We start from the raw sequence: 20,352 nt of genomic DNA on the forward strand, positions 1-20,352 counted from the left end.
AATCATCACCCGAAGGGAAATGTGTTTATCTGTACTACAATCCTCGTAGTATTCCGGCGTATGGATTGAATGACGAACATTGTTCCCAACTTCATTTCAATCCGCTTTGCGAAACTCGTCCATAGGAAACTCGGCATAATTTGAATATTATATATATATATATATATATATATATATATATATATATATATATATATATATATATATATATATATATATATATATATATATATATATATATATATATATATATATATATATATATATATATATATATATATATATATATATATATATATATATATATATATATATATATATATATATATATATATATTCAAATTATGCCGAAGCACCGGTCTTTTGTTTACAAACCTACGTCATATTCTGGATAGATAGTTCATAGGAAACTTTAGAGGAAATCATAGAAATTCATAGGAAATTAACCTAAACGGAATTAATTTTCACTCTTGAATCGAAATTAAAACTGTGCAACTTGATCCAGGTTCTTAACATGGTAAAATCTAAATTATATATATTCAATGTTTTGTCAATATTTTCTGTAATAACCAAGTCTATCTAATGTATCTCCGCAAAGTGACTCTAAATATTCTTTATCAGATTCATTCATAGTTTTCATCCACTTGTACGCCGTTTCATTCGAGTTTTTCCTCATCGTTCCGAACGCCTTTTCCTGTGACAAATCATTTGAATTTGTTGCTGTTTTCAACCATTCTTTTACCGTATATGGTAAAACAAGTCCCAAAAACTGATAAATTCTTTGAGCGACATCAACAGGATTCGTCGCCAATCTCTCGTAGGATGTCGTCATCATTCGATGCGGATATTTACGCTTCATTCGTTCAAACTCGACAGTATTTTTCAGCATACGATTACAAAGATATTTTGCTTCGTATTTAGTGTCGAACTGTAACAACTGATTGGAAAGTCGAGATTGAATGATGCCTCTTGGATCTCTCACCGAGTAAATAATATACCAGTTCGGATCTGACTTTAGAAGCTTTTCCACAAATCCGATATCGAAACGAATCAATTTTAAGACGCGTATTTTCGATTGTTGGCAGAGTTTTTCGTATGCGGTTAAACAAACCTGAAGTCGTACACTCAGTCGCTTGTTCATACAGTGTCTGTAATGTGTTAGTTGCCACGGCACGTCGGAAGTAATACGATCTAGCGGTTCGAGGGCTCTATAACAAATATTACTGCCATATTCACAGTTTTTCTCGATATAACCTCGCCGACATTCAAATATTATTTTTTCATGCGATAGCTGCAGACACTGGCGATAGGTTTCGCCTCCATTTTTCGTCATTGCAAAGAAATGATCATTACTAAGTACTTCTATGGGAAGATTGCCAAACTTGCAATCGGCTAAATTCTCTATTTGCTTGATAAAACGATCGGTGTGAGACATATTTCTATGTACCTGTCTAAAATTAATAATATCAATTATTCATATCGTGTTCGCCTGTTTCGTGAAAGCGTGTAAAGTTTATCGTATTTTACCTCCTGCTTGTCCGTATTGGTGACAGTAACGATGCGAATAATGACAAGAACATGCCTTGCCCGGGTTCATAATGATAAAACACGTCGGCATTCTGGTTGAATACGTCACCCAGAAATGAAGATCCACCTCGCATGTAAGTAATAAGCAGGATTTTGATAGGATGGCGAGTTTGGTTTAAGGTTGGCTGATTAACATCACTCTGCCACCAAGCTATATAAAAGAGATCGGAATATTTTCAATTCTAAAATTGACAGTAGGGTTTTCGTTTAATCTTACAGTACGAGAGATGGCTATAAGTTTTTTTGAGATAATTTGATTCGTTTTTTCTCTTGGGAATTGGTAGAGTCAAGAGTTTGTTGTCTTGAATAAGGGCCTAATATCAAAATTTTAGAAATGATCACACAACTACAATTTAATTTCGAATGAAAATACGCTGTTTGAACAAAAGCCCGACGGGAAAACAAAAACTATGAAACATCGCGTTTTGCTATTTCGCTACTTTCGTTAAACTAAAAAAAAATCACTTACCATAAACCGCAAAAGCTAACAGGATTAACAAAATACATTTCTTTCTTGTAGATTCTCTCATTTCAAGGATTAAAGAAGAAATGAATTTCATAGGTTGCATATAAGCTGAATATTGTTATCAAGATAAGATGATTAAATATAAGATGATTTTCATGCGTCGATTTAATCTGTTAGAGTATGATGTGCGTGCGTAGAATATGAAATTAGTTGAATTGCGACGGTAACAACTGGAACAAATTCAATAACTAGTATCATCACAGAGTATCATTGAATAGGTCATTCGAGGAAATCATTGTAAATATCGTTTGATTCTAAAACATTTCCATACTTGTTGTAATTCAAAGATATATCATATATTTGTTCTAGAAAATTCATTGTAATATTTCTACTAAAGAAAACGATCCCTACACTTGTCAATGAGTTAAACTGCAACGATAGAATATTGGTAAATATTTAGATAATGCTTAATAAATACTAAGATGATTGTTTTATGTCAATTCTGTTGACCTCTTCTGAACACCTCTTAGCAATTTTAAAACACTGAATTAAACCTTACTAAGTTATCGCCGTTATTTGAATAAGCTGGATTTATTGTAATTTGGATAACCATACCGAGCTGTTAATCCGCCAATACCTGTATATGATTTGATGGGATATCAGATATTGGGTAGTAATGTTACGCAATCCATTCCATACATTGGGTCTTTGACATATTTTTCTTACTGGTATAGCAGTTAGAAAGGGCACTCGAGAGATGCCTAATTTGGTATATCTTCTGAACGCGAGTATTGGTAACAGATATCGTCATAGTTATGTCTGCGAGCAATTATCTAATAGTTAACTATATAACTAGAATTAGATAATTGCTCGTAGGTTATGTACACTGTAGAGTTCGATGTTCGAACCACCGCTTACCTATCGAAACTGGGAGGTATAACCGTGTCTCACGTGCCGACAGACTTTGCACAAAATGTAATATGCGAGTTGTTTGTGACGAATTTCGCTTGATATCAGTTTGCCCATTCTTTGCCAATTTCCGTCGATACCTTTTCAGCTTATACTTTGTAGATAACCAACAATTACATAAATTTGTAGATTTGTTTAGATCATCAGATGTAAAACTCCGAAAGCTTACCTTATTTATACGAAGAGGTCTCAAATATTTTGAATAACATTGCTGTATTATTTTTCTTGTTACACATTAACTGTGGCGTGTAATCTTGGATAGATATTAGCCTAGGCTATCATCTATCCAAAATACAACAGAATTTTGTTTCTGATATTGTATCGTATTGACATTCATGTTGTATTTTCTTGCTCTAAGCAAATGTACTTTTGTGAGCAATAAAAATATATTCTATTCTATTCTATTCTATTCTGAATCAGGTTGAGATCAGTTAAACAAGTAAAACCGTTCGCAATGAGTGGAGTTGTTAAGGCTCGCTCATCTATCCATTCTAGAAAATAGATTTTGTGTAGTGTTCAGAAGAAGGAGAATTCCGAAAATATACTCACGAAAGAATTTCAAGCTCTGGAAAAGGTATTGCTATCGGTTAACAACTCGCGCGGGAACTTGTGGCGGTATAAAAACCCAAGGCAGATTTCAAGTCGTACAGTTTTAAGTTGAAGTTGGATGGTAGGATGGCTAATCCGATTGTGCAAAAAAACCAATGGCAAACAAAGGACAATTTGATGTTGAAGATCGACTAGTCAATTGAACGTCTGTGACATAAGCCGGAATCCTCATCGACTTTAACATCAATATTGACTTGTCATGGATTTCCTGCACAGGGCTGTATGTTTCTTCATTCTAATCTTCTATAAGAAACTCGGCCAGGTTTCATTTCTGACCGCTCAGTTTATGTATCATTTTCTTCAGCCATTCAGTCTATCAGCCATTTGCACGATAGGTTTAATCCATATATTTCACTGATCACATCTATCGCATATATTTTTTGCAAAGTAATTTTGTATGAAGTGAATGATAAAGTCTGTTCCGTTCCGTTTATTGTGTAAAAATATATCTGAACACGAATTACTTAAAATGATCATCCAAAAACAGATTGAAAGATTACACAAATTCTCCACAAAAACAGGTTAAAAACGTGCACACGAAAGGATAAAAGAATAAGACAAATTATACATCGGTAAACTTCATCAAATTGTTCAAGTCCATCTAATCTCCTGTGATAAACGGCTACCACCATAACTTCTACTTTTGAACTCCGAACTCTCTCAAGAGGTAAAGCAATTAGTGTATCACTATGAATAGAAAATCAAAGCAATAAATCTAATATCTTATATCGAGTTCTAAATAAGGATTCATCGAGTATTCGCTCTTGTATTTGTGAAATAAGTCTTGCAGGCCTGTCATATATCGAGAGTGTAAAGCTTCAATTTTATCTGGAGACGGGTTGGTATCCTTGTGCACGTGAATTGGAGCTCCAACTAGAAGACAATTAAAAAAACTTCGAATGAATAATGATTGATCAAATAATAAAACGTATGATATGAAGTTCGATTAATGTAACCATAACCGTGCATACTTGCCTACAGTAAAACACGGAACCCGATTGGCTAGGAATCCATATTGTCTGCCATGCAACGTAACAGGGGCTGCGTAACGATGAATCAACTTGTACACAATATCCTGAATACTCCTCCACAATGAGCCTGGTGGATTCGGTATTTGTTGTAAAAGATCCCCATCGCCGAAATTCAGCACAGGAACAAGGCTAGCTCTGAAAAATCCATTCAAAACTTTCTAGAAGACTTGATGAACAATTAAAGGGTTTTATGTAGACTTAACATTATGAAAATATATGGAATAGGTTCCAACGAAAACGTGCATTTCGTATATTCTAACGCACCCGTGTTTTAAGGCCATTTTCACGAAACCTTTCCTCTTCCTTAATGTTAAGACCATCGTTCCTGGATGCATATCAATAAGTTCATGGCCACCTCCAACCGCTATTACTACAGCATTTCCCGAACCTCGGCGTAATACGTGATCAATTGAATCCGCCGATGATGAAATGGCACCTTGAAATATGGATATAATAATACATGTATATTTCTAAATATCAAGCCAGACATATTTATCCTTATGGTGTTTCTCAGACTAAAATCCTTTGGAGAATTAATTGAAGACACAAAATGTCAGGCCGCCATATATTTACAATAACAATTTCTACACGAGTTGAAAACCGCTTCTCTTCATTATCTTTCGTATAGGCTACGACTGTAACGTAACTATCAATCGCAAATTGGTACCGTAATGCGATAAGTGCAATGTGAAACTCATCGGTGACGAGTTCCATTTCATTCTTAGGATGTGACTTTGAAGGAAGATATAACCACCATAGTTCTACGACCGGCGACCAAGTTTATATTCACTTCAGGAAGTTTTTAACACGGAAAAACCACAAGAAATGGCTTGCTCGTTATATTTGAAGAGCAAACAAATTGCAGTAACACCCCCACTCCTTCCCTCCCCCGTCACCAGTAAGGCCCACATTCCTCTTTCCCCTCTTGATAAGGATGTACACGTATTTTTTGGTTTTGGCCATTTCTCGCCAAAATTATGTGCTCGAATCTTTTTTTTGGTAAAATATGGAGCAAATTTGGACATTGAGAAAATTACGCCCAACGCAGATGACGCAAGGAAACACGGAAACAGTCGACGAACGTTTCCCTGTGTCGTACGCGTATGTTTATTTTTATTTTACAAAAAGGCGTGCCTCTGTGTCGCCCACCTTTTATCAGATATATTTCGTTTACTTATAACGTGTATGTGGAACTTGATACTTACTTAGTTACTATCGCGGCATAGTTTTGATTTATTTTCGTGCATGCAGTCCACTTGTTGGACTTTGATATTTACGTTAGAAGTGATAATGATGTTTACTGCCGTACTGACCACAATTGCTATTATTGACAACATACGCCTATCGTTGGATCGGTTGAATTCCATTTATATGAATCATATATTATCTCTGTTTATTTCTCCTGATCACGCTTAATTGTTAAGTGGTGGATCTGTATGCATTTTTTTTCGTGTGTCTACGTCTTGTTCCTGCAACGATAAGTCGCTAGTGTCATCCGCGTAATTTGAATGTCTTCCAGGTTTTCATCCCACTGATAATTGCGTGTCTAAAGGGAAGAGTATCATGTTTTATAATATATGGTTACTACTCATGTTTGGATCTATAATCGATAAGTGGTTTTTTTCCCTCTCGTCAATATCGTTTCTTTTTTTTCGTTGGTATAGTTTAGTTTTAAGATTCGAGGACGAATCAAGCGAAGGTGCGGCATATGATACAGAGGACGTCATTATACATCATATTATTTAAAATGTATTATGTAACACATATCTATATTGTAATTCTTTTAAAACCAACTTTATCCTTATCATTTCAATCCCGACCTTATACACTTCACTCGGCGCCGGTCATTTGAACTTTGTTCTACTGACGTCTAGCCATTGTCTAGTGGAGCAATATAAGGTCATGTCATTCTATTCCTCTCTCTCTCTCTCTCTCTTGCGCTTCGCTCTCTTGCGCTGTTCTCTTCGCTCTCTTTCCTCTTTGGCTCTCGTCTCGACAATAAATTTAATTATTTGAATATCTTTTGTGTTTGGTGAATATTCTGAGCTAATTCCAGGTATCACGAGAAATGTGGTTCGAGACAAAAACGTTCCCGACATCAAATATGTTTGATTCCGTGATTCTGTGCGTTATAGGCCATGAAGCGTCACTAAGATAATAGATAAACACTTACCACTGAGGCTGAAAAAATGCTTTAATACAGGGAATCTGAATAGAGATTCCATCACAACCATGTGCGGCTTCAAACCAGGAAATTTAGAGCTGAATCCAGTTGCGTCTGATAGTATTGTACTCAGTAAAGAGACATTACCATGAGGATGTACACAAAATATATAATTATTTTTCGGATCGATGTCTGTATCTTTAATCATTCGAATCGGTAACAAATTTGCGATCCATCTTCCTAACGGATTCCAGCGTCGAAATCGCTCGGATCGGCGACCGCCGCGACCAGCGACTACAGAATCGCAATACAGCCATATCGCTATCGCTACGGATAAATACCAATATTCAGTTACGAACAGACGGACAAGACAAAATACAGTGACACCAATTATGAGCGAAACTAGTGGGATGTAGAAAGAAATGAAAATCCAGGCGAAGATTTCCCCAGGTCCGAGCGCCATTGAAGTCTTCATTTTCAGTCTTAATAGATAACAACAGAATCGGCTGGTTGAACTCGAGATCCTCGGAACGAACTGTTTCAAGCTGCTCTCAATTAACTTTTGATATATAAAACGTTATCAAATACTCATTGTCTTGACCTATATATCACCAGTCCACTCCGTCGGTGGCTATCTATTTCCAACTTCATATAGTTAGAAATACGACGTTGAATTTGTCACTATTTCTCAACTGCAGTCCTACTGTCGTTTCTTTCTGTTATAATTCCAAATCATTTCCATGGCAACCACCCAAACGAATCACACAGTATTATGAAATTTCTCACAGGTAGAGAATGCAATAATTAGCCGATTGATCAACCTGGCACTCGTGGCTGGACAAGTCCTTATTTCAACGGGTTTTTTTAGATTACCTCTAGATAAAAGAACTCGATTATTTTTACTCAAAATTGAATTTGCTAATTCATGTAGGCAGTTTTGAAATTGCAGGCAAATGGCAGCTTTTCTACCAATGAATCGATCCACATCCGCGATCGTTTAGTAATCAGGTTGTGTCTCTTCCAATGAATCTATGATTTTTATTACTACGGATTTGTTCGTGTCTAAAATATTGAATTTCTGTCTGTTTTCTCTACCGCAATTCGAAATTACGCAATATACTGGATTACGCAATGTTCGATCAGTTTTTATACAATCTTGTCGTCCGGTGAGACTGCAGGAGTGCGCTGATGGAAATCAAATTACCACATCCCTGATAGCTTTTTCTAAAAAAGAGAGATTCTAGCCTTCTCTTTCTTCTTCTCTTGATCTGCCAATCGGTTTCGTACATACATATATACGTATAAATCGACGATGTACATGATCATGAAATACGTATTTGAATAGAAAAAATAACTCATTTATTATTATATAACACTTAAATATATTTATCTATTCATTCGTATATATATATACAGATACACGTGGCCACCATCTACAGGCCTAATACTTCAGATATAGAATTTGAGATCTATCACCTTCTTTGTAAAGTTTTGGTTGTACAAACTAATGTCTATATTACGTTTATAGCTAGTATTAAGTAGCGTACAAATCTACGGTAGTCTAATATCGCATTTGCATATCATCCTCGTGACGTAAAACGCATTTAATAAACACGCACAGCAATAAAAGAAGAAACTGGCTTTTCACTCGTACATAACTATGATCGCGTCAGGGAAGTATCGTATGTGGAACGTTTGCGAAATACGTTATATTTATAGAAACGAAATTAAATTCATTCTTTGAGGGGGCCAGTTCATATAGTCATGGCTTGGACTTTAAGCCCAACCACACGACGCAGGGAAACACAGAAACACGGGGAATCAAACATGTTTGATCTCGGAAACGTTTGACTGGCGAAAACATGTCTCTCGAAACGCACACGATACAGGAATACACTCAGAAATATGTCTCCGTCTCCTCTATGTTTCTTAACATCGTGTGCGTTGGGTTTAAGACCAGTCTAGGACCATCTTAGTTCTATAGCCAAACTTACAACCTAAGTCCAGTCTTGAGACTATATGGACAACTTTGGTCTCGACTTTGGAACTGGCCCCTGGACACTATTTACTCACGATGGCGAAAGCAAATCGCGTTTTTTAGCTAAAGACTCTAAAACGAACTTCGTTTTAGAGTCCATGAGCTAACGGAATTTCTTCGGTGCGACCCATCAGCCAATCGATGAGCAGTATTTCCATATAGACGTTCATCTCGCTCGATTATTGGCCGAACACGTGAGTGACGTAGTAAGTTCAGTATATCTCGTCGATCAGATACAAAGCTGAATATCCGCAATTTCGTTCGTTCAGTCGTTCAATGAAATCTCGAGCACGATTTAGATACGTCACGCCCTCGCTTAATTCGCACATTAACGCGTAGACGAAAGTTCCGTGTGTGACGATACGCTTATGAATAGTGATCCGTTTCAGACTCAGCTCAGGCGGGATGTACGCTTGGATAAAATCTGATCCACTCCACGTATTCCACGTTCTGTCAAGTCTGTCAAAATCACCTTCAGCTTTGAACGCAGTTATGATGTAAGCCGTTGTTTTATTGGGTGGTATTTTAGGTAGAGACGGAGTCTCTGGTCCATGTAATGTTTGCAATTCCATAAATCCGGCTGCAATAAATTCAATGAAATTTTGTAAATTTAATATCAGAATTGGAAAGAAATTCATAAACTATATAAACTCTGGTTTATATTGACAATCAACAGCAGACGGGTTTGGAATGATTTAATCAAATATTATGACTAAAGATGGTGTACCTTGATGGTGTATTTGTTCGGTACCATGTCCTTCGCTGATAGCCTGTATCCAGTCTGGGTCGTGTTGGAATATACCACGTGGCCCAGTGTCAAAAACAGCAAAATTTATATACGGGAAACGCGCTGGAAGAGAAATATACTTCGGAGTGAGTTCATGTGAAAGCATCATTTTAGTGAAAACTTTAACATACATAACTTTATCTGAATTTTGCACGAGAAAAAATATTATCAATATTCTTGAAGGGACGTGACAGATTTCGATTACGATTTTCTATTTCACGTTTTATCGACGGTTTCGGAGGAATTTCCTCCTCTGAATTGGAATCCAATTCAAACAGCATCAACAGAAAATCAATTCATCATCCCTCTCCAATTCCTGTCGCGAAAGACTCGGCCAAATTGCAAGTAGACATACATTGCTCGGTTCAAATAAACAACGCAAAAAGTGAACATTATTTGATTTTGTCGGGGACATGATTTCTACCTCTGCGCTTGATTTGTAAGTGCCATTCTAATCAATCAGTTTAGAAATAGTTTGTCAAAACTGAGCAACAGCGCACTTAAATAATTATAGCTTTTCGAATGAATTCATTCATTTATCACTTTACCGCCGCCTGAAGGGAGCAATAAGAATTTCCAAATGGCCATCGAGGAAAATCAAATTAACAATCTCAAGAAAAGTTTTTCATCTCACACACGGGTTGTTTACTTACGTGTCTCATTGACGTCACGTAATAACATGCCCTCGATGAACTGAGGGTGTTTCTGCACTACTTTCACTACATGCATGAATCCGGCTTTAAACGATGGAAAACTAGGTGGCGGAGGAATATGTTCGAAGAAGTTTATAATGAGGAAGAGCTCGGGTTTAGAGGCGCTGTTTGACATCATACCGGCAGCATGGCAACAGTATTCATCTGGAAATACCGAAAAAAATGTTAGCTCAAAGAAATTTTGGAAACGATTTTTTGAATAATTAATCAGTTCTATTCAAGCTTTCATCTTTCCCATGAAATAGGCTTCAAATTTATCATTTAATAATTGATGCGGTGATGTACTGTAGAAACGATAAGTCGGATATCGCCCCTTTGAAGCGTACTCAGTATAAGATTAATGAAGTTTTGTCATCTTGTACAATCAATAGCTATACAGCTGCACGATATAGAAACGTTCGTCGAAGGAAAATATATCACAGGAGAGTATTCGACGGTACAAGGGATCAGGAAATCGGATAGTTTTCGTAATTAAGACAAACGATCGCGACATCTAGTGACGCAAGGGCAAATCAATACATTAACCAAGCGTTTAATCATCAAAACGGTTTTTTTTAGCAAATACATATCAATCACAATTATCAGTTGGATAGTTACCGGTACTCATTATGTTTCTATAAACGCACATGTACTATAGATGTACGACGATAACTATTTCCGATGTCATCCATTTGTACAACGTGTACAATTTTCGCTGTTATACAGATTGGCTCAGCTAAATAACAATTTCTGAATCGCCGCTTTGATACGTTATTCACGGAGAAAAGTACACACTCTCGGCGAAGAAAAAACACACGAGTACTTCCTTTGCAAAAAACCTTTTTTATTAACGAAATAACCGATATACCGATTCGACACGAATGAAGAGATGTTTTACACAATCAGGGCAGGAACTAGGAACGTTATAACCATGGCAACGCAATGGAAGACAGAAGATTTTGTGGCGTTAAACCTGGCGTTCAGAATGACGGATTCTGTTTATTCTGTGATTAAAAAAATGCACCATGATCAACCATACGTTCATGTGCTACGGTGTATTTGCGTTTCAAAGCCTATCGCGGTACTATACGCGTAAACGACGTGTAGCTTAGAAAAAGCGGTTGCCTAACAAGCTCAGCGGCCAAAAATTCGAATAATCATCTTTTCTTCGGCGAGCTTCGGTTAACGGAGTCTGTCGAACATTGAGAAACCGAATGTCAGTTAGTCCATGGGCTGATCTAGTTTATGCGGCCATCGTTAGTACGATAGTCCGAAAATTGCGAACCACAAAACTGACAAAGGCAGTCGCTGTAGTTCGGACCTAGTTCAAATATGGCCGACATTGTGAAATGCGAAAAGATCGAAATATAAATGCGTTCGATCACGAGCTCCGACCACTTATTACTACGAAATTCGAAGACCTACGCCCTGTTGAATATAGTACATCAATCAGTAAGGAGTTCTAATTTTAAAAGCTATGGTGATTGATTAATTTTTGATAATCAATGATTAATTTTAGATGAGAGGTATCGAGCGTTAACCGATACCAATTTCTCGCGTAATTGGCCCTTAACAAAAAATCGCTCACGTAACAGGTCAACTCCGATGTCATTTTCCTACTAGCAGGCTTTGATTGAAAGATAACTCAATAAAACCAATGCCGATTTATTTAGTGGGTATTATTTGGTTTCTAGACCCTATTAAACCAACTCAATTCGCAATAAATTGAGGTTAAAAGTTGAATATCAAAACCGGCCAAAGGGTTAATGCGTTATGCGTTTACTTGGCGACTAACAAGCATGGTAAAACATGGAAACCCTGTAGAAAACTGTTAAATTTGAAATAGTCATCGCAGTTAGAATTAGTATCTTGACGTGCGTAAAACTGGGACCTGTTCACATGAGTTACAATCCGCCTCCGAAACACAATTCCCGTGTATCATATATTAACGGTGAGAAATCGACAGGCACGCGGATGACGTTACTTCATACGTCATCATATTTGTCCGTGACTCGAAACTTGCATCGATTTGGTAATATCAGAAACTATAGTTAATAAAAGACTAAAAGATGGAAAAAACTTTTTGATCTTTTATTTCAGCAAAACGCCCGAGGTGATTACATGAAATTCGCGTCATTGTTCGTTTGATACAAGACATCAAAATATCTGTGAGCTAAAATAGCCTTGTTGGCGAAGTGACTTCATCGATAGATCGAATATCTATTTCAAACGGGACAGGTCGAATGAATATACTGTGTTTATACTGATGATGAAACGGTTTACCGTTTGTTTTTCTTTTTATGAAAAACGTACGGAGTTCGAAATGTGTTTTTTCGCAATTCAAACTACAATCCGAAAAGACAACGAGAACTAGTTAAAAATAAATTGAAAATACAAGAAAATGAAAAAAGCGATGAAACATCGTCGTGTAAACATTCCCACCGCATCGGAATACTAATGACAATCTTAAGCGGGCTTACTTTAAAGCCCCTGTGAACACGAGGGTCTGTGCTCGCGGTATTCTAGCAAATTCGGTGCCAAATAAGTACGGTACTTCACAAGAACAAATTACAAAGCGAAGCACTTCAAACGTGAAAGTGCATGAAAAACTTATGAAGTATTATAGACGTTACGCAATAAAAAAAGTACGGTGAAATAGTGAATCAGAAAAAGAAATATCTGTTGATTTCGAATCAAAAAATCGATATATTCGCCTTTCATAAGAAATAGCTGACAGTTTATTTTCAGTCGAGATATACTGACAGTGTTATCGAATGAATGGTTTCGAATATAGACCAACTAAACACTATATGTGATGCTTTTGTGGTATTTTAATTCCATGGAAATTAGTAACAGAATAATCTATACAAGTGACTCAAAATTCAATACGTTCTATAGAAATACTTACACATAAGCAGTTTTACTTATTGATCAATCTTTATTTCAGTTCAATACGTTTGAATCGGTGATGTTATACCATTCACGTTGATGATAAAATCTAAAACGTCGCTATTGAGGTTTTAACTTAAAGATACTCACAAAGAAGCATTTGTTTATTTATGTTTATTCAAAATTCTTCTTCAAAAATCATCAGTCACACGTCGATAACAATGCAACAGAAAATGACACACATTTCTTTTCAGAATTAAAGCCATCGAATATTATACATTTACATTACCTGCAAGAAACAGAAGTCTATTCCGCACAAAATAGTGAACGAACAACACAATCGTAAAGGTGTGGTCATAATCCGGAATACTGGACGAGTTATTTGATAATAAGTAATATTCACTTTCGGAACGTGTTGATTATCACACGGTGTGCTAGCAAACCTAACCACAACAAAAGGTTTCAGCGGTCATACGTTGTCGACTCAGCGAAATATTCCATCAGCAGATTATCAGCATACTAATGGCGCCTAAACCTTTGAACCGTGTAACCCGATTTGAATATTTGGGCCTGATGACTTTTATCGTGAAAATATGAGGACGTTACTGTTTGCAGTCAATGAATGGATCCTTTGAGCCGATGCGGATTCGATCAGTTTATTAAAAACACACAACACGTTACTCAAACATTCAGTCAAATATTGCCGGATAGACTGATCGGGGATCTTAACATGTTCCCTAGTCTCAAGTATCTAATGTAAATACACGAGATGTTTGTCATGAGACCCGCAACAAGTCACAGTAATGGGTTTACAAGTGACATGAATAAAATCTATTCAATGATCTACATCCTCCTTAATGGAACTACTTAGGTTACCTATCGATTCGTATTTGTTTAAAACTATTTTCATTATCACTTCATTCGAGGTAGAGATTTGGCGTTACGGGAGCCTCCGATCCGCAGTCAATCCATGATGATTCAAGCTTCGTATATTATGTGCGTGTTGTTATTACGTATGCGGCATATACGCCTATTGAAAAACCTTAAATTCGAGATGATAAGATGAACACATATGATATCCGCTTGTAGCTCCGCGACCGTCTATCGACTGCGAGATCATGTCACTCTCTTTCCTTCGAATATCATCTTTTGGTTTATCTTCTTCGTCTATGATACAAAATTCGAACATCCAAACATTTTTTATCTGAAATGCTGGAGTGCGTGTTAAGATGATGGGCTCTATAGCCCAGTGCAAATTGAATTAAACTACACTGGAAGTCGATCTAACTAATAGAATTGAATTAAACACACCCGGTTGAATAAAGCTCATTCGAGAAAAAGTTCAAATCCGTAGAAAATCCGAGCAAATGTGAAAAACTGCTAGGATCGTCAGGTGAAGCTATCTTCTTTCAAGATTGAATGCATCGTGGTTAGATCGGATAAGCGCAAGACTTTCCTGATTAAACGCATGCAACGAGAATATCAATTAGACAATGAAAGGAAAAGCCGCGTGTGTCCGTGGCATTTACGCCTCTGTTACTGACAAGCCCTGATATTTGGCGGGTCACTAGATCGGCGACCATATTTATCGAAGTCAGTCTGAAACTGACTACGAGTGGTGATAACCGCAGGGACCTGTCATACGGATCCAGCATCAATGACCAACATTACCGTCATTAAAAGAAAAGCTAGCGGTGATGTCGGCCATCGGTACTGGATACCTACCATTCGACCATGTAATGGTAAACCGGCTAGACTTTTTCATCGGAGAAAAGGAAGCTGCGTGAGTGAATAGATTTACAAAAGTAATATCTCAATTAAATCAAAATTATCTCATAAATCTAGTTTTTTTCATAAATCAGGATGAATTTGTCATTTGCTCGCGGTGGTATTAGCGGTTATGAATATTACATAGTCAGACGGAACCAACCCCTGACAGTTACAAATAGTCTTATTACAGAATGTTGCACGAGCGTGTTGGGCGTTGAAACCGATCAACTGTAGCAAATACAAGTACGCCTCTAAAAAGCGGTATCTTTCAGAAGTTCTCGACTAATCAGGCACAATCTACTCCAGAAAGGTCAGTTTTAGTTTCGGGACATGGACGATTTTATCAACTCTTCTGACACGCATCGATAAACGATGTATTTATTTGTGTGTAATCACTAGCCGCCTACGCGACGTCCATCGTCTCTTAACCGCAGATGTGGACGACGATATTTTGCATTAATTCCCCGTTTCACGGAAGTTACTTTCCGCTCTAAATCTACGCTCAATTTAACAATTAATAGACTGTCGGTATTGAGAGATGTAACGGATATATGGCGGTAGACGCGCAGTCCTAATCCTTATTTCACGACCTAATACTCCGCCTAGCCGACTATATTCCCAGTTCCAATATTCACAAATAGAATGACAAAAAACTAATTCCGACGCTAATTTAATGGTGAATACTGTAAGAAATCACAAACTTAGAGAAGAACTGACTTCCGATGTTGGAATCACGGGACGTACGTTCAAATCACTTGAAGTCTAAAAAGGGCCTTATTTTCGAATGCAGAAATATATTCTTACGTTATTCGCAAAATCACGCTGTTTTCCGCAATGGAATTTGTATAATTATAAACATGTATGATAATGGAAAAATCGATTGAAAGACTTCGTTTTCATTTTGCTATCACATGTATTAAAACTCAATATTGTTATCATCAGGTAAAATGTCAATGATGCCCGAATAATTTTGACTGGTTTCGTCCTATCCTGTAACATGTATCGTATATTGCTAAAAAAAACTCTTTTTTTCATCAGCAGACGGAAAGATGTTTGATTGTAAGATCATCTGATCCATATTTGACCCCAAGAATTTGTGCGATTACATCGTGCCTGATTGATCGGCTGGTTTACGGCTCGTTAATCGAAAAAAGACCAATTTATCGAGACTTTAGGGCGATCAATCATCCCTAACTATGCAAAGCTAATCAGGCAACAGGTTAATATAAAACCGGAACAAGTAGCTAGCCGAAATGACGATTGCCATATTAATATGGCTAATGAGGGTTCACTCCTGACAAAACGTATTCTAAGAACGAACATGGCCGCGCGTGGAGAGAGCGCTGAATTTTCTAACACGCCACATCATATACTGCCATATTATGCGTGACACTGTCAGATAAAAAAACTGTGTGCTCGGGCATCTTTTTTTCAGATTCCACACCGAGAAAGCGATGAAGCATAATTTCCGTGCAATTTTCTACCAGCCTGCATGTCTTTTAAGTGGCCTTCGCGTGTTGATCCGTGGCATCTTGCTGCTAAAAGCGTTAGGATTCCGCGGCGACAAGAGCGTGCTCACAAAGGACCACTTATGACACAATTATTGGGCGCTTCAGTAATCAAAATATTTCCACCAAATTGATAGGAAGCGTCTACATAAAACACGTTATCACAGGTGATAAAAATAGCCCAGAACATCGGACTGTTGGTTCAATATATCCCTCGTAAAACTAACCCAAGCATGACCTGTTTATAGCAGATACGCATGCCTTAGAGGGTGTAAAGTAGACTCGATATTTATGATTTATCTCGCAGTTGAACCATCGACCAGGCGAAAACATCCTCCTGCAAATTGGTCATGAACGGTAAATTACAGATTCCCCGCTGTTGCGTTTTTTAGCTGACACGACTGAGACTGATGTCGTAAATCAGAATAAACATCAGATAAATGATCGTCTTTATTCGTCCGCGGACATCAGGACTAATAACACGCGTCTCACAGAACATGTTCTCTAGTGAGAAAAACCGACATATACTTCACAGGAATCTGCATCTTCTTGAAAAACTATGACTATATGACTTTATTATGCTACTTGCTAATTTTAGGGATTTGTAACGTATTTCGTTACATCGATAACGAACAAAAATATGCGTGCTAAAAAATCTTTGGAATAATTCAATAGTTTCTATATCAAAGTAAATGAATCGATGAAATCGTTAATAATTTTAGGCAAAAAGAACATAAAAATGGGTTTTCGTATAAGGAAAATTACTTCCACAATCGAAGTGTCGATGTATTTTTACTTTGATGATTGAATTATAAACCAAAACCATCGTTTCACTAGATCAAAGTTCTGCCAAAAGCAAACCGCTTTATGGAACTAGAAGATTCGGATTTTGTAATGACTTTTGCCTGAAGCTGTGAGTGACGTCATCGTGAAAATGTCGCCGTTGTTACCTTTCGAATACCTGCATGTTTTACGCAATTATTGAAGTAACTTTTCGAACGCTGCGGAAATTTGTTTTGTTTTATTAAACAGGATATTAATGAAAAAAGAACGCGCTATTTCCAGAGATTCGTGATCTCGACGCTATACAACTATATGTTGCTCGTAGTCATCTCGACAAATGACTAATTTCGTGTTTGCTTTAAAACACGTAAGTATTTATTTTTTCTGTGACACACCGCTGGGCGAGATAATTCGAAATGCGTCTGGATATCCATGCTGGACGTCTATAATTCCGGTTTTTCAGGAAACGCGTTTCTGGATTAACCGACAACGTGTGGATATGTTGATTAAACTTTTATTAATGAGAACATGACTATTCGAGAATAGAATAGGATGAGTTAAGGATTATACAGTCGGGAGGCTCTAATTAATCTCCACAGGGAGGTGAAATCCTTTCTAATTAGTAGATCTGGGGTGAGCAAGTCAATTTCATGTGCGAGAGATAATTATATATGGCAATACAGTAAATATTGAAGAAAGAGAGAGAGTCAATTGTAATATATTCGAAAAAAATATGAAATAGATTTCAAATTCAATCAACAAAAATCCGGTGTTCTAATTATTGAGCAGATTGCCGTGTCCTAAAGTATCGATAAAAACATGATCATCGTTAAATCTATTAGGGAAACTCTTTCGTTTTGATGTCATTTCAAACAAGATAATGCATGTGGAACTGTATTTTACAGGACGAACTGGTCTCCGAAAATCAGCTTTAGCGCGATAGCCACAAACGAAAGTAACATGATACGATCGGATAAACCTTTAGTCAAAGCTTATCAGTCTCAAGAGGAGTGTCTGTATAAATGTCACGCGTGGACTACAAATTATCACTCTCTAATTGCAAGAGAAGACAAACAACATCATATTCACAGTCTGTTTGTTAAACTGAAATAGCTTTATCTTCCTCGTTTCCAGGTATGATGACGGCGGAATAAGCTTTCAAATACCAGACAAGCCAGTTTCTCTTCATAAGTGTTAGTGGTTTTCAAAATGTCAAATCTCGTCTCTCAAAAACTTTTAACTATACAAGAAAACGTTTGAAATATGAGATTTTATCGAAAATATATATATACATATATATCATTTCCTTCAAATCACGCCTATTTAGACATTTCAAAGTCAAAATCATATTTTCTTCTCTGACTAACCTGTTTGATTTAATCCTGCCGAAGATAAAGACGACAGTTTCTCTTCGAACATCATTTTCTCACACTTTCTTCCGACACGCGCACAGATATAGAGAAAATATAAGCAAACACTTAGCCACTAATTACTGACGACTTTCACCGATTGATTAAACCATCCCCAGCATCGCCAACATCTTTTCATCCCCGATTATCCGTGATGTGTGACGTATGATGTGAATAGCTTGGCCACAGTCGTATTCGTGATGATGATCAACATTCGATTGAACTGAAATCATCAACAGTTCAATACATAAAGAATCAGATCAATAGATAATCAGAGGAATAACATAACTATTCTCGCCTGTATTTCTCTCTCCTGTGACTCGGCGATGTATTCTGAGTCGTTACAATCAACGCTGCAGACCCCTGGATCTATATAACATTTTGTATTGATGACGGAATAATTGGACTTTACATCGCGGTTGCTTTGCCCTTTACCTCTCCCCGAAATAACAAACCATGCGCGTTAATAAAAAATTGAATTTCGACGACGCGTTATCGACGGAATAAGAAAAAATTCGGAGAAGCAGAAATCATTCTAGCATTCGACAAGAAGGTTTTTTGGATTGTGTGGACATTTTTATATATTTGAGAGAAATGGCAAATGCTAGCTTTACAGAAATTAGATTAAAAGGGAAAGATCATAATGTTTTATATTGTGATTATTGAATTACAGCTGTGCGACGTTAGATAAATAACATAAGACAGACAGTATACGCGATACTCCCACGCGACCTTCATAATAATCACCATCTGTCACTTCTAAATCCTGTATCGAGTTGAATACGTCTCATACAATATCAAAACCTCCAACATCGTATCGTTTTCATCGGAAGAATTAGAATAGTTATGACGCCTGTCGGTCTGTATTACGACGCCCGTAAACATTGATTTCATGAAAATATTTTCGATACGCCCGTAGCGTAAATTCGACTTTTAACCTTGCTCTAAACAAAACATCGATTGTTCATTTAGTATAAATTCTTACATACAAATACATCGTATTAGAGATATCGAATTAGTGAAATGAGTGAGTTTTGAGAGGATATTTTTACAGGGCGCGTAGCGCATCGATCGTTCTCATCAACTCTATTGAATGTAGTGCGTGTGTAGTAAAAACATCTGTCGCGGTTCCAGTCCCGGAGTAACGTGCCTTAACCCTTCATATGCCGAAACATGAGACACGCAGAACACCGAGAAACGGCGAGGTCCATTCGTTTATATAAAATATCTCTGGTATGAATAATCGAATTATCCGCATCGAAATACACCTTAACAAACAGCGGACTCAGGGGGCTATTAATAACCAAAAGTAATTCTTCCATCATACAAGACAACTGACCAACGTTTTTGAAAAAAGAATATTTCAGTCGTTCCGTACGTCTACGTGAATTTGTGACAGAAATTGCCTCGGTCTATATATATCTGTTCGATACAGTGGTGATAACATTCACACGAATATAAACCCACAGTCGACCAGCTGCTATGAACACTGCATAGATCAAATACAAAAACAAGCCGTTTTTAAATGAAATACTCGACGAATCAATACTTCAGTTCAAAGCGCTGCATACATCAAAAATAAGTTTGGGAGGTACTGTGATTTATGATATGATACAGATTTGGCATTTAGCTCATAACAGAATTGATTCA

General features: G+C 37.0%; 3 protein-coding genes across 3 annotated transcripts; all 3 read right to left on the reverse strand.

Annotated features, from left to right (window-relative positions):
• Positions 1-550: 550 nt before the first annotated feature.
• On the reverse strand, positions 551-2,117 carry LOC141915249 (carbohydrate sulfotransferase 1-like). Its single transcript, XM_074806723.1, has 3 exons — positions 2,057-2,117; positions 1,528-1,738; positions 551-1,451 (listed from the first exon to the last, which is right to left on the reverse strand). The coding sequence occupies exons 1-3, from the start codon at positions 2,115-2,117 to the stop codon at positions 551-553; spliced, it is 1,173 nt and encodes a 390-aa protein (XP_074662824.1).
• A 2,229-nt stretch (positions 2,118-4,346) lies between these two features.
• On the reverse strand, positions 4,347-7,418 carry LOC141915260 (2-acylglycerol O-acyltransferase 1-like). The gene is made up of 5 exons (XM_074806732.1): positions 7,415-7,418; positions 6,836-7,153; positions 4,927-5,098; positions 4,607-4,797; positions 4,347-4,504 (listed from the first exon to the last, which is right to left on the reverse strand). The coding sequence occupies exons 1-5, from the start codon at positions 7,416-7,418 to the stop codon at positions 4,347-4,349; spliced, it is 843 nt and encodes a 280-aa protein (XP_074662833.1).
• A 980-nt stretch (positions 7,419-8,398) lies between these two features.
• LOC141915269 (uncharacterized) lies at positions 8,399-18,715 on the reverse strand. Its single transcript, XM_074806738.1, has 4 exons — positions 18,661-18,715; positions 10,305-10,508; positions 9,592-9,714; positions 8,399-9,444 (listed from the first exon to the last, which is right to left on the reverse strand). The coding sequence occupies exons 1-4, from the start codon at positions 18,713-18,715 to the stop codon at positions 9,077-9,079; spliced, it is 750 nt and encodes a 249-aa protein (XP_074662839.1). The 3' UTR covers positions 8,399-9,076.
• Between the last annotated feature and the right edge of the window lie 1,637 nt (positions 18,716-20,352).

Source organism: Tubulanus polymorphus, chromosome 1 (assembly GCF_964204645.1).
Source record: "Tubulanus polymorphus chromosome 1, tnTubPoly1.2, whole genome shotgun sequence".
In the NCBI taxonomy this organism is placed as follows: Eukaryota; Metazoa; Nemertea; class Palaeonemertea; order Tubulaniformes; family Tubulanidae; genus Tubulanus; species Tubulanus polymorphus.

Bases quoted from the DNA above. Each gene is read 5' to 3' on its own strand.
- LOC141915249 (XM_074806723.1), bottom strand. From the start codon at position 2,117: ATGAGAGAATCTACAAGAAAGAAATGTATTTTGTTAATCCTGTTAGCT. The intron at 1,739-2,056 runs GTAAGTGATTTT...TCTTTTATATAG, and splicing joins GTTAGCTTTTGCGGTTTATG to CTTGGTGGCAGAGTGATGTT. The intron at 1,452-1,527 runs GTAAAATACGAT...TATTAATTTTAG, and splicing joins CCAATACGGACAAGCAGGAG to ACAGGTACATAGAAATATGT.
- LOC141915260 (XM_074806732.1), bottom strand. The intron at 5,099-6,835 runs GTAAGTGTTTAT...CCATATTTCAAG, and splicing joins GCATTTTTTCAGCCTCAGTG to GTGCCATTTCATCATCGGCG. The intron at 4,505-4,606 runs GCAAGTATGCAC...ATTGTCTTCTAG, and splicing joins GGTTCCGTGTTTTACTGTAG to TTGGAGCTCCAATTCACGTG.
- LOC141915269 (XM_074806738.1), bottom strand. From the start codon at position 18,715: ATGATGTTCGAAGAGAAACTGTCGTCTTTATCTTCGGCAGGATTAAAT. The intron at 10,509-18,660 runs GTTAGTCAGAGA...CGGTATTTCCAG, and splicing joins GGCAGGATTAAATCAAACAG to ATGAATACTGTTGCCATGCT. The intron at 9,445-9,591 runs GTACACCATCTT...AATTTATTGCAG, and splicing joins CGAACAAATACACCATCAAG to CCGGATTTATGGAATTGCAA.